Genomic DNA, 15982 nt, shown 5'->3' with positions numbered 1-15982 from the left:
AGAAACCTGTTGCTAAAATTCACCTCTGAGAACAGCTGATTGGGGGTATTCCGGAAGGCCAATCCACCTGCCAATCAGCTTTTTTCTTATTTTCCTCCCCAAAAACTAAGTTGTGTTTTATATTCCGGTGCATCTTATACTCTGAAAAATTTGGTAATTAAACAAAGTAGAAAATGGGTGAGGCCAATGTACTGTATAATATCTTCTATGAACAATCTTATGGATAAGGCTTTAGAAGAGTGCATGCATTTATTTGCTCATGATTATCTGCTAGTTATTTTGACCGATTAGATGAAGGGTGCTTATGACTGTTCCTGCAGCATAAAAACACAATGGACACGCATAACTAGGTACAACAGAAATTTAACTGTTATATTTGTAACAGAAAATTCTAGGCATATCCAGTAGTCACAATGTACTTGATACAGAATATTTTAAATCAATGCAAAATATACAATCAAAATGCAACCAAACATAAATACATAGCAAAAATATATACAGATCTCTTTTAACGTTATAACCTGAAGACAAACATATTTAAATATTGAAATGAAAAAAAAAAAGCATAACCTTATAAATAATGTTTACAGTCATTGCATTTCAGGACTGCTACTTCAAAGACAAGAAGAGGAGTTTGCAAGGCAGATTAAGTAGAATACTAGCCACACAACAAAACTAATACAGAAGAAACAAGTAAACGAGTTGATGTGCATTGCTAGCTTCTGTTTAAGCACACTGGGGGGACACTCTCCTAATTATTAGAATTTCACTATTGTTCGGGAGCAAGTTGTTAAGCGCGTATATTGCAAAAAGCAAGCACGGCATGCTACTCCGTTGACCACACATGATTTGTATGTTAGAAGTAGGCCTTTGCCACAAAATCTTGCTCAGCTTATTTAATAGAATAAAGTTCAATGCATTACCCCCATTAGTTTTCAAAGCAAGGCTCCCTTCTGTGCCATCTTTTAGACAATGAATACCTAAATGTTTCACGCTGACACCCTGTGGGATCAGAGGACTGGGTCACTAATCCAATGCCGATGTCAGCAAAGGCCTATCACAACCTCTCTTCTAAAGGAAGGCAGCTCAGGGCAGCAAGATGAAGGAAAAAATCAGGAAGATTCAAATTTCACAGCAGTTTCAATGGGTGCCAAGTCCAACTGGCGCCATAAGGAGAAAGTGCGTTTGACGGACTGCTGCAAAACTTAAATCTTTCTCTAGAACTTTCTTGGCCTCTCATTTTGAATGAGGAAAGCACACTCCATCCACCTGAGGATCTGTGTGTGTCAACCACAGGGGCATGCCCAGATAGAAAATATGTTTCGGTTGAAGTCGAGAATAGCACAGCAGTGAACAATTGCTCATTAGGTATATTCAAATGCATCCCCTCTGACCTAATTCTTTTCAAATGATAATCATATCCTCTGAACTACTTTTATCAGTCGTTATCTTTTCGGAACTGGTTTACCAGCAGGGGTGGAATTCTACTGGTTCAGACCGGTTCAGGCAAACCAGTAGCTCCAATGATCAGCTGGGAGCGAACCAGTTCGTCCCGATGATCAGATGGGCCCACCCGCCTGCCTGCGATATTTTCCTACCTTTATCTTCTCAGCTGATTCGGGCAGAACAGATTGCTGTGCCTCAGCTGTGTTTCTCCTTCAAAGAAATGCGGAAGTGAAGATTTCTTCAAACTGCGCCCGCACGCGAAGCACATGATCACCGAACCGGTTGTTAAACAGGGAGGATCCCACCACTGCTTACCAGTAATACCTTTTCAAAGCCATTGAACCCTATTTGACCAAGGAGGACTGTAGAGATCTCCAGGAGGAAACTACCAGCTTGTTTGTTCTGAAAAGTCTTTGAGTCAACATAGTTAAACTGCGGTACAAAATATATAACTGAATCTTCAGGCAACATGGAGAGTAGAGGCTTACTTGGTTACCGATAGAGCAATCAAAGTGATTTTTTTTAAAGCTAAGTAAATATATAATTCAGTTTAGAAAAAAACTGAATGATGCAAAAGCAAAGCAATGGAGACTCTGTGCCTCGTTTTGCCTGTTTGATCAGGAAAACAATCTTTCTGAGTGATTTCTGGCTGGGGAATTCTGGGAGTTGAAGTCCACAAGTCTTAGAAGTTGCCAAGTTTGGAGACCCCTGGATTAAATCAACTGAGCCTGCTACAATTATCCCATACAATTTTCCTTATTTTCTTGGAAACCTTTTCTTGGATCAAAGATTCAGACATATAAATGCTTAAAGGTCCGTCCATCCCCCCTAAAATATCAGTGTAAGATGGTCCTTTGTTCTGAAAAACTTTGCAGACACTTCTAGGAGTATATAAAACCCTAACCCTAATAGGCTTATAGTTTCTTTATTTTGGTCACTGACCAGCAAAACAGTTTTGAAAATAGGATTATAGCTGTCCTGTTGCAATAATATAAGCTATCTACAATAAAATTAACTAAATTTTCAATTGCTACCAAGTGACTTACATTGCACAGCTTGTTCTGTATAAGATGTACTGTATTTTGACAAAAGAAACAAAAGTGACATAGATTTTTTTTCTTACCTAGAACTTTAGCAAGTATTTTTTTCTTTTGCCTTTATATAATAGAAGTCAACGCATTTTTAGAGACCTTTTATGTTAATTACAAAATAGTGAACAGCATTATTTTTGTGTCTTTACATTTTTGCTTTGGTACAGAGCAAGTTAGGATTCTCACTCATTTCTTGAACAAATATTTAAGCCTGCCAATTTGGCATATAAAAATGTACACATCTGATAATCTTGCATCAAGCTTGTTCCTTACTTCTTCAGATAAAGGCAAGCCAGCTTTTGAAGTGAATGGATAGATCCCAGGAAGACCAATTAAGGAAAGTGATCACTTTTCCAAGCAGAACAGGCTGCAGTTACTAATTTTATTTTCTAAAAACATATTTGAATTTTATGTGGAGCCAACATGATATTTGAAGATAGCAATAGACTTACATACTGCTTCATACAGCCCTCTCTAAGTCGTTTACAGAGTCAGCATATTGCACCCAACAATCTGGATCCTCATTTTACCAACCTCGGAAAGATGGAAGGCTGAATCAACCTTGAGCCTGTCAGAATCGAACTTCTGGCAGTTGGCAGAATTAGATTACTACAATACTGCATTCTAAAACCACTGCCATCACCATGGCTCCTATGATGATGTTTTGCTGCATGCTAACTTCTAGTTACACGCAAAACAAAACAGTTCATCTATAGCATATCTGCCTCCGTAAAGGACCACTCCCTGTCACTGATAATCACATAACCTAGCGGCATCTTAAATGCTGGAGACAAACTATTCTGTTTTGCACCCCTAATAGTTTTGAATTTTAAAATAAAAATCTATAGGTAAAAAAATTAAAGCAAAGAGTCTCAATTCCTCAAAAAGGTGTTGGCACACGCCAATCAGTCAATAAAAGATGACAGATGTCTCTTAAAAATGCTTCTCTAATAACACAACTGATCACTTTGCAAGATATCTCCTTGGATTATTCTCCTATCAGTCTTGCTAGGTGGACTAGACCATGAAATCAATTCCAATGAAAGGCTAAAACTACGTTTTAAAATGGAGATTAGATATAATAATAGTAACAAAATCTTGCAGGTCTGATGGTATTGTGTCTCCCTCTCCTTATAGTTGAATAAATTAGGGAGGTGTCTGTCTTCTGAATATTATCTGGACTTCTGGACTTTTAAAAATGCTTTACCCGTTTAACCTAAGGCATATCCAGCAAGGTCTTATTCCTTACTCTCTACCCCTCTATTCATGCAGAGAAACCCAGAGGCTCAACAGGCCTCATTTATCCAGAATTACTAAGTGGACAGATTATAATAACATCTATAGATAGACAGAAAATCAAAGCTAGGAGCAATTCATATCTGTAGAAACATGCAGAAAAGCAACATGCACTTAATATTTGCCTTCTTGAAAAAAGATCAGTTTTATACATACCAAATTCCACTTCTCTACTTAATAGTGAAATATTTGTGTATTGGTCAGAGTGTAAATGCTCAATGGATATACAATATGTTTACACTACCAATGTTCACCAAACAGGGTTTCCAATCATCTCCACATATAGAGGACTTAAGCATATGTATGTAATCTATGGCAACTGTATATATGAGTGCTACATATTTCCTGCATAGAAGCAATATCTGTGTAGAAACTTTGACATATACTAGACTTGCTAGCTGAAATGTTATCTGAAATAAAAAGATTATTTACCATTTACAAATCAGATCAGGGAATCCCCCCAAAATAGACTCTTACTTTTTATTATTATTATTGATGAATATTTAATTTAAGATATCCATCAAAATTTCTGTAACTGCATATAAAACTCTCCTTATAAATTATTTTCAGAAAATATAAACCTTCTAGTTAGTTAGAAATCTTTAGTCAATATCTAAGTCAATACAAATGCTACAGATTCTGAATCTCCAGATGAGTCAAAAGCTATACTTACAGCTTTGAAGAGCATCTTAAGAGACCAATCCGAAAATAGAATTTTACTATCAAATGCAGAAAGCAATGAAAAGCAGTGCACTAACATTGAAGTTTACAATCAACAGTCATAACCCTGTAAATATCAAAGCCACTGGCCAAATGACATTAAATTATGTTTTCATGTTCAATGAAGGGATTTCCATCTAATGAAAATTACAGACAACCAAACTCACAAAAAGTAGTCATTTTGCAGTATTCCAGTCTAAAGAGTCACAACCTAACCCATCCAAGTTACCAAAAGTCAAGCTGATTCTATTCTCATTTAGGTTCTGTGATTCATTTCCCACTCTCCAAAATCACTTCCCAAAGTTCATGATTATTTGTGGTAGGCAAAAATTGCAGATGCCCGTATCTTTTCTTCATTAAAGCAAACTGTAGTTCAGTAAGCCATTTAAAGTGAGAAAATAGTCTAGCAAAATGAAAACCTCACTTAGTAGCACTCAGACCTTCAACTGACTCAAAGTCACAAGAGTCAGGTGAACTCTTCAAAGATCACTAGCCAAACGTGATTAACTTATGAAAAGAACATTATTATTATGATCATCTGTTCCCATGGAATTGAAAGGCACTAAATGTACACATGTGATCCAGAAATGGTGTAAATTAGCTTTCCCCAATCTACTTCAATTTCCATCAACCCCCTCACCCCACCCCCCAAAAAAAGCATGGCTGTCCAGCACACTGAATGGGTGCCAACCTGGAAATAGTTTGTGTAAATCCTACTCAGTTCAATGGTAATAGCCAATATTCCTGTTCTTAGACTTCATCTACACTAGGCATGTCCAACCTTGCCAACTTTAAGGCTTGTGGACTTCAACTCCCAGAATTCCCCAGTCAGCATGGGGAATTCTGGGAGTTGAAGTCCACATATCTTAAAGTTGGCAAGGTTGGACACCCGTGATCTACACCAATGTCCATAAAATGAACATCATGTTTATAGGACCAAAACAGAATTCACCTGCCTGAACTGTAAAACTGGAATGCAGAGACTGCAATTTCAGACAGAGACAAACCCATATTTTGAATGCATAGACCCAACACAAATGTTAAAGGCTAGTATAATTCTTATTTCCGATACTGCACTAAAAATTATAACTCCTCGTGACTTTAAACAGCAATTTTTATAGAAGCTTACAGGGAAACTTCCATTTATTTATTAATGTCTTATAGAAGGACTTGCTACACCTATGTCTATTTGGCAGCAAGAAGTCGGGATGGGGAATAAATAGGCATTAACAAATATAGCAGAATTACAAAGCAGACAATTTAACTATGTGCTGGAGATCTTAACCCTAAAATGCACATTGTTTTCGTCTAGGATTTTAAATGCCAGGCAAGAATTTTGTAATAATTACAACAAACCTTCTCTTATATTTACAAGTGCAAAGTTAAAGAAGCGTGTAAACAAGAGACTTATATATTATTATTACATTACTAGGTAGAGTATTAAATTAATTCTTAGCAAGCCTGTGCCAAAACCCATTTCAACATTAATATTTTGTCAATGTGACCTGGGCTTATCCAGAGATTGGTGTATTTTTACTTCTGAAAAGGTGGTCCAATCTGCAAACTAAGCAGCCTATCCACACAGTGGCCTCTTAAATACATAATAGTTAACATATACAAAGACGTATTCACTCTTCCTTGTTAAAAATTATTCATGCTATCTTTAAAAAACCTGGAGCAATGCATTGCTTTCAAAATATGAGTTCTATTCTAACTGGTCGCTTGTTTAACAAAGAATCTAGATGCTCAACCGAGATGCTACATTATTATCCTCATGCAGAGCATGACCTGAAAATCAGGAGCATGTGCTACTATTTTCAGAACTTATACAGGTAGTCCTCTACTTACAACCGCTCTTTTAGTGGCCACTTGAAGTTACAACAGCACTAAAAAAAATAGTGACTTGCGACTGGCTCTCGCACTTATAACCGCTACAGTGTCTCTACAGTCACGTGATCAGAATTTGAGTGCTCAGCAACTGGCAACTGCCACACCAATTGCATGATGGCAGCATCCCAGAGTCACGTGATTGCCATTCGTGACCTTTGCAGTTGGCTTCCCACAAGCAGAGTCAATGGGGACTGCCAGATTCGTTTACGGAACACAGGATTCAGTTAAGTGCAACCGCTTCACTTAACAACTGTGGCAAAAGGCATTTTCAAAACCAGGTGCAAATCGTTTAACAACTGTCTTGGTAAAGGTAAAGGTTCCCCTTGCACATATGTGCTAGTCGTTCCCGACTCTAGGGTGTGGTGCTCATCTCCGTTTCAAAGCCAAAGAGCCAGCGCTGTCCGAAGATGTCTGCATGGTCATATGGCCGGCATGACTAAACGCCAAAGGCGCACGGAACACTGTTACCTTCCCACCAAAGGTGGTCCCTATTTTTCTACTTGCATTTTTTACGTGCGTGCTTTCGAACTGCTAGGTTGGCAGAAGCTGGGACAAGTAACAGGAGCCCAACCCGTTACGCGGCACTAGGGATTCAAACAGCTGAACTGCCAACCTTTCGATTGACAAGCTCAGCATCTTAGCCACTGAGCCACCATGTCCCTCTTTCTTGCTTTCTTCTTTCTTACTGTCTTGCTTAGCAGCCAGAAATTCTGATTCCGATTGTGGCCGTAAGTTGAGGACTATATGTACTTCCATTGCTTTCCTGTATTTCCCTACGGTTGAACATTACATATACAGTATGCCGACAATTACTTTGTAAATCACAGGCTGCTGGAATCAGATAGCAAACTATAGTTAGTGCTCAGTGGAGGAAAAAGGCATGAGAATATGTTGCCAGATATCTAATTCAACTTTTGCAAAGAGTCAGTGACATTTGTATTAGGCTATAACAGTCTGAGGCCAACTCACATGAACGTGGTTATGATGATAGCTTATATCTTTTTAAGAAAAACTATTCCTCACCACCAATCACATCACCCTACTTGGACATTTCATAGGTTTCAAGAGGAACTGGCAGGAAAGTCCCTCCATCTTTTAAAGAAAATGTCAAAGGCACCACAGCACAGAGGGAAGCTTTTCATAGTGCAAAGAAACTTCTCTTTTTAATGCCCGAGTACATCAATGCAGCACTTCAAAAACCAAATGAACAAAACATAACATGCTGTTGAAGGACACAGCGATAACAAGATAAAACCAAGACAGCAGCTTTAGACAGTAAGGTCAGCGGGGTGGCATGGTATCTTCACTGGAGGAACAGAGCCAATACGCATGCATTGTTCTCCTTCAGCATATGGAAATGGGGAGTTATAACGAAGCAAAAGGCAGTAGGACCTTTGAAAGTTTAGGAAACCTATTTCATGCCACAATTCCATTAAACTTTCTGAAAAATTGTGCTTCTGAAACTTGGCATGCAATCTACGGGAACTCCGGAGCTGTAAAAAAGGGCAATTTAGCACAAGCGTAAAAAGGCACATAAGACATTCTATTTGGTTTACTTTTTTTAGCATCCCAGCTACGATCAGCAATGTAGTGAAAATGTTTAAAAATATTAAGCAATGTATGTCCAAATAATAGCTTTGTCTAATAATCTGAATGTTTGCTGAAAATGCTGCATATGTCTTATGCGTAGAAATTCAAAAACTAAAAAAAAAAATGTTGCTGCGTGAATAATATTTAAAAGGCAGCGTATTTCAGAAAACATGCCAAGAACAAAAGAAAATGTGCTCTTTATTATTATTTTTGTATATTTACTCAGAAAAAAGTAGTGCAATCAAAACTCCGTGCATGTTTCATGCAGAGAACTAAAGCTAAGTCCTATTTTAGATCAGTTAAAGCAGGGGTGTCAAACTTGTGACCCGCAGGCCAGATGCATCACGCGCTGGCCACGCCCACCCGTTTTAGCGAAGGGGGGGAGTTGCGATACGTCACGTGACGATGTGTCGTCGCGAGTTTGACACTCTTGAGTTAAAGTGTGAAGAACACCTTTAAATTACCATGAAAACTAATGTAGCATGAAATGGTTTATGTTTAGATGAAATATGTGGAAGGCAGCTATGAGATCCTGGGAAAAAATGCAGAAATATTAAGGAACTGCAGAAGGTGCTACAATCTCACCCCCCACACACACTCTTTTGAGAATCAAATGCTGCACAAGTTTGGGGACATATTTAGACTGATTCACAGATTGTATTAAGCTGAGATTTATTTAACCATAGTTTATTCCATAAATGTGCTAAATCTCAAACCATGATTTGCAAGCAACATTTTTGGCTTAGTGCAATGGACCCATCTAATTGTAATTGTCTTCAGTTAAGGTAGATTTTTCAAATAGTTGGCTATACAGGTTTTCTATGCACTAAACTAGTTACATTAATATTCTTTGAATTGAATCCAATTGTGTTATTCTACTGATTAGTGGAAAAGTCTGTTCCCTTCTAAGGGTACAGAACCATAGAAGCAGGTGGTTTATATGAGAGAGGCCTCAGAGACAGTCCAACACACAGTGGCAACATGTAAGAAGGACACTGGAAGAGCATATACTGAATGACATAACCAAGTAGCTGGCATTGTGTGTAGGAACATCTGCACAGTGCAAGGACTAGACCATCTCAAGACAAGATGGGAGATTTCACAAAAACTCATGGATAAATAGAGTAAAAGGGTTAAACTCCTGTAGGACTTCCACATCTAGACAAGCAGGAACTGGTCAATCAACTAGACAACATAGTAATAGACAAGGACCAAAAGACAACAGTGGTGATAGATGTAGTAATGCCAAGTGACAGCAACATCAGGAAGAAGGAGCACCTGAAGGAAGAACTAGAACAGATGTGGAAAGTAAAGGCCAAAGTGGTCCAACATATCCCAGGAACAGTATCAGATGTCTAGAAGAGTGCAGTGCTAGAAACAGCTAAGATATTGCACAGAACTTTCAAATTCCCAGGCCTTTGGAAGAGGACCAAGATTGGGGAAGACAAATACTACCATAAGGGTGAGAAGGATTTTTGTTGTTGTTGTTGTTAAATGCTGCCAAGAAAATTGTGGGGTTTTGTCCAGGCAGCTGCCTGGAATCAAAGCTGACTTGAAGGCACACACCCACAGAGACACAAACACAAAAAGAGGTAAAGATGATGAATAAAGAGATCTAAGATGACTTTGTGCTTAAGTAGTTACCAGTAAATTTCATTTTCATTCTGAGTTTGTCAGGTCATGTTTGCTAAAGTCTAATTCTGCATGTTGGTTTCCGCCATAAAGACTTTTGCTGATTTAAGGTTTAAAGATCCTAGCATCATCTTCCAGCACCTTTTATTTATCCGTATGAAAAATAACTGAAGAGTTGTTTTCAGTATGTTTTGTTGTTAGTAGCAGAGAAAACTTACTAGCAGATGACATCAGAACTTTTAAACATTCCTTAATAAGACAAAAGCAACCACAGATGAAGTGGAGATGGCCACAGCTAAGAATCATGTACAGCAAGGTATGTTCTAGATAAACCATGATAAGCATGTCATCAGAACATGGTCGGTGTCTCTCCCTGCTCTAATGCACACACATCCCCTAACAATTTTTGTCATTCTTTGGATTACGGACAAGTTCTACGATTTGATAAAAGAAAAGCACATATATGATTTTGATGTTATGAAAACTTCTGAACTCCCAAAATAAAGCACATTTAGTTGCAAAGGATTACTCTACAAATACTTTAAACAAATATTCTCATTTCTATGCAACATTTTATGATAAAACTTCTAAGAAACCAGAAAGTCCAGAATCAAGTCACATGTTAAGAAAAAACAGAGGAAATTGATAGTCTCGTAAGAACACCTTTTACAAAATATCTACCATTCTCCAATGTTACGCTGGATGGCATGGCATGGAGATAAGAAATACTGTAAACTGCAACATGCTCTCACTGTTTGGAAGACTGGTGCATGAAAATGTCTAGTTAAAGAACATTAGTGAGCACCTCACAATTATTATTTTTTTGCAATTATTTGCAAATACAGAGATACGAGAGATGCAAGACACACAGAGTGCTGAAACAGAGCCATGGCTGACAAAGTTGGGGATGGACCAGTATTATCTACAAGAACACACTATGTGAATCCAGGTAGATGTTTTCCAGACGCCCCTGTTCTCCTGGGAAAATACAGCAGCAATATTTGCAGCAGCAGAACGATAATGCTTTTGAAAATGCATCTTTTCTAAACGAAAGCCAATCCTGCAGACCTTCTGAGCTCCGATGTTTACTGGACATTTTCTAATTTCCTTCTGTTGCTATGCGTAAAATGAAAGTCATCCATCTTTAAAGAGGCTTGTCACCTCTTAGCAAGGCTGTATCCATTCTTACACATGTGGAAAGGATACTGTAACAGGCATAACTTGCACAATTGCATGATTTCTTGAATATGGATGTGAAGATCTCTATCAAGTTATTTTCAAATACAGAAAGACAACTTCTGCCTATGACCTAGTTGCATATCATGATTCTGATTAGGTTCCTGGCTACTGCTACTGTTTTGGCATTCAGGTTTAATTACTACAGTGTGGTACAATTCCAACAGGTTAGACACCTAAAAATAGGATACCCCTCTCCCTTTTATTTTCCTTTTGCTACTCCATATGAAACAGTACCCAATTTATTCCAACTGCCCATCTTCTAGATGCTGCTAAACTATTCTACGCAATGCGCCCAGGATGAAGAACACTAGGAGTCTTGAGTTCAGCAATAGCTAGAGAGCCACATATTCTCCATCATTTAATCATCTGAGTCTTGGACTTAACATAGAATATTTTTCACTTTGGTGTGGTCACAAAGAAGTCAGAGGTTTATGCCAATATTGTTTTTTGCTGTTTTTTTTTTTAATTAATGGAAACTTAGAAGTAACAGCAATTTGGAACTGAATTCAAGCCTTCATTGTGGTCAACCACAGCTTATCTCAATTTTGAAGAAATTGAACTTGAATTTTAATGAACTGCAAGTCGCAGTTCATTAAAAATGAACCTCATTTCTGTTATATCCAGGCCAAAAGGGGGCAAAGGAACCAAATATCTTCTGTTAGCCTATGAACCCAGTCTACTCATTTGGGGGGGAAGGGTATACAGGTAGTTCTCGACTTACAACAGTTCATTTAGTGACTGTTTGAAGTTATAATGGAATTGAAAGAAGTGACTTATGCCCATTTTGACGTGAACATCCCCATGTTCACGTGATCAAAATTCAGACACTGAATTTTGGCAACTGACTCCTATTTATGACAGTTACAGTGTGTCCCAGGTCATGTGATCAACTTTTACGACCTTCTATCAAGCAAGTCAATGGGGGAGTCAGATTCATTTAACAACTGTGTCACTAATTTAACAACTGCAATGATTCACTTAACAACTAATAACTAACAATGGAGAATTTCTGTAGCTCAGGATTGACATTTGTAGCTCAGGGTAGCACTGATGATGTTACCTAGCTGGGTAATGAAATGCCTGCAAGAAAACAAGCAAGCTCAGAGAGCATCAAGGACCCCTCACTTAACAAATGTGGCAAGGAAAGTCGTAAAATGGGGCAAAACTCACTTAACAACTGTCTCACTTTGCAACAGAAATTTTGGGCTCAATTGTAGTTGTAAGTTGAGGACTACCTGTAGTGAGTTGATAGCCAAAATTATGAATGATTGTTATAGAGGAAAAATAACACCACGAAATGATAATCATGAAAACAAGCAAAAAATGTCTACGTACTAGCAGATAATCAGATTCTTAATCATAAGGAAGTCTTTATATAGGATATTTGGCACCATCAGCACAATTACCACATTCAGAGAACAAAATCTATTATTTGTTTTTTAAAAAAGTTAAAAGTATTTTAACTGAAAATAAACCAATGTGTATTTCATTTTCTGCATGATCATTTAATTATTTATCAAACAAAGGTTGAAATAGATTAATTTACTACATTGTGCTTCGTACCCATTCTGAGTTTGATATTTCAGCAACAGTTTGAATGCTGACAGAAAGAGAAGGCTAGAGAATGAAATCAGGAACACTGACTTACAGAGCAGAATTAGAGAAAAGAAACCCATGCGATACATTAGAAAACCAAAGCTTGAAGGTTTTATATATATATAAAAAATATCTGTAAACTATAAAAAAAAGAGTCAAAATTATAGGAGCTTTCTTTTATCTCAAAAAGTTTCCTGTGGTAGTGTAGTGAAAGTGTTTGTGGTGCATAGATGAAAACTCAAAACAGAGCACAGCTAGCCATTTTGGGGAGAGTTTTCCCTCTCCTGCATCCTATTAAACTTCTTCTTTGCCAGTTCTTCAATGAGAGCTCTGTTGCGTGTTTAACAAATTATTGATTAAAAAAGTATGAGTAAGCTGTGGATTGCACAGGTGAAGAGGAGAGGGCAATGGGATCCCTTGTTGTGTAGACCAGGAAAAAAAAATTGTAACAAAGCTGGCCCAGTGGAACAAAGTCTGGACTGCATTCCTGGATTAAATCATCTTAAATCTACCCTACTTCAGGAACTAGTTCACAAATTATATTATTGGTTCTTTTTGATTCTCATCCAAGTTATTTATTTTTCTCTGGACTAGCTTAAATCCTTCAACAGAGTGGCTGAAAAGGAGAAAGAATGCACTTTTTTCAAAGGCTCTCTAATACAAACTCCTCCCATCAACTCCTGTGTACAATCATATTTTCATGTCAGTTACATGGTTACTGAACAATGAACATGGAACAAGAAGACAGGCTCATAAACAACCTGAACTATGCAACAGTATTTTGCCAGACAGGTGTCATCTACAGTAGATGTGCAGCATTTGAACTATGAGTATCTCTCATCAGTGCCCTGCTTCATCAGCCAATGTGCTCTCGGTTCTTGAATCCTTTATGTTTCCAGTTTTCTTCTGTTTCTGTTTTGATTTCTTTAACATATGGACCTGCAAAGATCACACACATAAAAGAAATCAGACAATTATACAATAAAATAAAAAAAAATTTAAAAAGGGAAGAAGTAGCTTTTGTTTCTAAGGCATGACTTAACATACACCAGCCTCCCCTAACTGGCATTCCCAATAAGCCAAGAATTGTAGTAGATACACTAGACGTGGCCAAAGGAAGTAATCATCCTAACATGTTCTCAATATAATATAAAGGATTAGATGCAATACAGAGAGAGGTAGGTAGCGGGAAAACATTTGACAAGCTATCCATACAGAAATAATATGGCATAGATCAGGGGTGGGTTCTAAACATTTTTACTACCGGTTCTGTGGGTGTGGCTTGGTGGGGGGGTAATGTGACTGGATGAGCGTGGCCAATTTTTTTTTTTTACTTTTAAAAGCATTTTTTCTACAACCTTAAGAGGTTGCAGAAAAAAATGCTTTTAAAAGCCTCTGACGATCAGGCAACTCAGCTGGGATCACCAGAGGCTTTTAAAGGCATTTTTTTTTCTACAACCTCTTCAGCCGAAGAGGTTGTAGAAAAAATGCTTTTAAAAGCCTCTGATGATCCCAGTTGAGCCGCGAGATCATCAGAGGCTTTTTTTTTTACTTTTAAAAGCATTTTTTCAGCTGAAGAGGTTGTAGAAAAAATGCTTTTAAAAGTTAAAAAAAAAAGCCTCTGATGAGGTGGGCAGGGTAAGCGAGCGGCGACCGGGCCAGGGACCAGTTTGGGGGTGTGGCCAGCCAATGTTATTACCGGTTCTCCGAACTACTACAAATTTTTACTACCGGTTCCGGGAGCAACCCACCACTGGTGTAGATTCAGGTATTCATTTGATTCTGTATACTTTATCCTAGAAGAAAGCTAGCTCTGACTCTGATAACAAATATTTTTTGGAACTATTATAGTTAACTTCAAGTAGTTAGAAGGACCTTACAAAACGTTGAAAAATGTTCCACTCAAAGAAAACTCTATATTTGGGAAGGAAGAGAAAAGTTAGGCTGGACCCTCACATTTTAGTTTTCCATGTACGCATATATTATATGAGGGAGATTTAGTTATGTGTACTCCAGCCTGCAAACTTAAATGGCGAGAACAGTGAGAACATGACCTTTGAGCAATAATTCAATTATCATATATAGCAGGTCTCCACTATGCCTGCTTCAACATACCATGATTTTCTGGGTTGATTAATCCATTTTCCATTCTTTCCCCACAAAAACCCTGAGTACATGATAGGACATTCCATCTGACATGCAGTTTATTCTACTCTCAGTAATATACATTCCTGAGATGTAATTCTGGTTCGCTAACCCAAAAAGCCTCCAATCATAGCAGATCAAGAAGGCTGAAGGGAAAAGATTGCAGATGTTGGCATTTTTAACAACTAAAATACATTATATTTCAACCAGATCCATCTGGCTATAGTCTGTTAAGTACAGGACCTGAATATACCGTATTTTTCGGCGTATAAGACGCACCAGAGTATAAGACACACCTTAGTTTTTGGGAGGAAAATAAGAAAAAAGCTGATTGGCAGGTGGATGGGCCTCCTGGAATACCCCCAATCAGCTGTTCCCAGAGGTGAATTTTAGCAATAGGTTCCTTGGTTGTGAGCTCTGTGCCTTGCTTTTTTTTTTTTTTTTGCTTTTTTTTCTGCCTCTGAAACTTTTGAAACTCTGTTTCAGAAAAAACTTTTTTTCCTGCCTCTGATATCCTCTGAAACAGAGCTTCAGAAAAAAAGCCTCTGAAGCTCTGTTTGGGGCTTCTTTTCTGAAGCGTCATTTCTGATGCTTTTTTCAGCCTCTAAAACCTCCGTTTGAGAAGCTGGGCGGGGCTACATTCGGAGTATAAGACACACCCAGATTTTCACCCTCTTTTTTGGGGGGGAAAGGTACGTCTTATACTCCAAAAAATATGGTAGTTACAGTATTTCCTGCTTTTCTACAGTAATGATAAAATGTCTGACACCAAACATATAAATTACCTTTGGTCCTGCTGCAGAAATAATTATCTGACCTGGTGGCTGAATCCAGGGCTCACCATCTACTTGGACAGGAATTGGCTTCCGAAGTGTTACCCGGAAGTAGGAGCCTTGGGCTATCCGGATGCCAGAACGGAGACCTCCTTGAACTTGACCCTATTTGGGGAAAAAACTAATCAGAACACTACTTTTTTAAAAAATCAAGTCTCCTTTGAGATCAATCACTGGGTAAAACTTAACTGATTCTTTTATAATTTTTATAAATGCATCACACATGGAATTTCTCCCAATAATAACCTAGAAGTAAGGAGAAATTTTCTGACAGTGAGAACAATTAAGCTTGCTTCCTGGAGGTGTTGGTGCTCCATTGCAGGAGGTTTTCAAACATAGATTGGACAATCATTTGACTGGAATGATATAAAGCCTCCTTCCTTGAGAAAAGGGTTGAGTTAAAAGACCTCCAAGGTCCCTTCCAGCCTTATGATGTTCTATAATCTCCAAATCAGCGGCAGCTGCGGGAGGCTCCGCCCACCCGGACATAATCACATCCCGTTT

At 38.1% G+C, this 15982-nt stretch overlaps 1 protein-coding gene across 1 annotated transcript in view; it reads right to left on the bottom strand.

Moving 5' to 3' along the window:
- Positions 1 to 11374: 11374 nt before the first annotated feature.
- The window catches only part of DGKQ (diacylglycerol kinase theta), a 90744-nt gene continuing 86136 nt past the window's right edge, over positions 11375 to 15982 (bottom strand). Inside the window, exons 22-23 of the mRNA XM_034410731.3 lie at positions 15431 to 15583; positions 11375 to 13439 (exon numbers count right to left, since the gene is read on the bottom strand). Of these exons, the coding sequence (XP_034266622.2) occupies positions 13341 to 13439; positions 15431 to 15583 (252 nt within the window). The 3' untranslated portion in view covers positions 11375 to 13340. The remainder of the gene's footprint in view (positions 13440 to 15430; positions 15584 to 15982) is intronic.

This window comes from Pantherophis guttatus, chromosome 2 (genome assembly GCF_059756535.1).
Source record: "Pantherophis guttatus breed Tessera chromosome 2, ASM5975653v1, whole genome shotgun sequence".
Taxonomy (NCBI): domain Eukaryota; kingdom Metazoa; phylum Chordata; class Lepidosauria; order Squamata; family Colubridae; genus Pantherophis; species Pantherophis guttatus.
The sequence above is the reverse complement of the archived record's forward strand: the minus strand, read 5'-3'. Positions and strand labels throughout refer to the sequence as shown.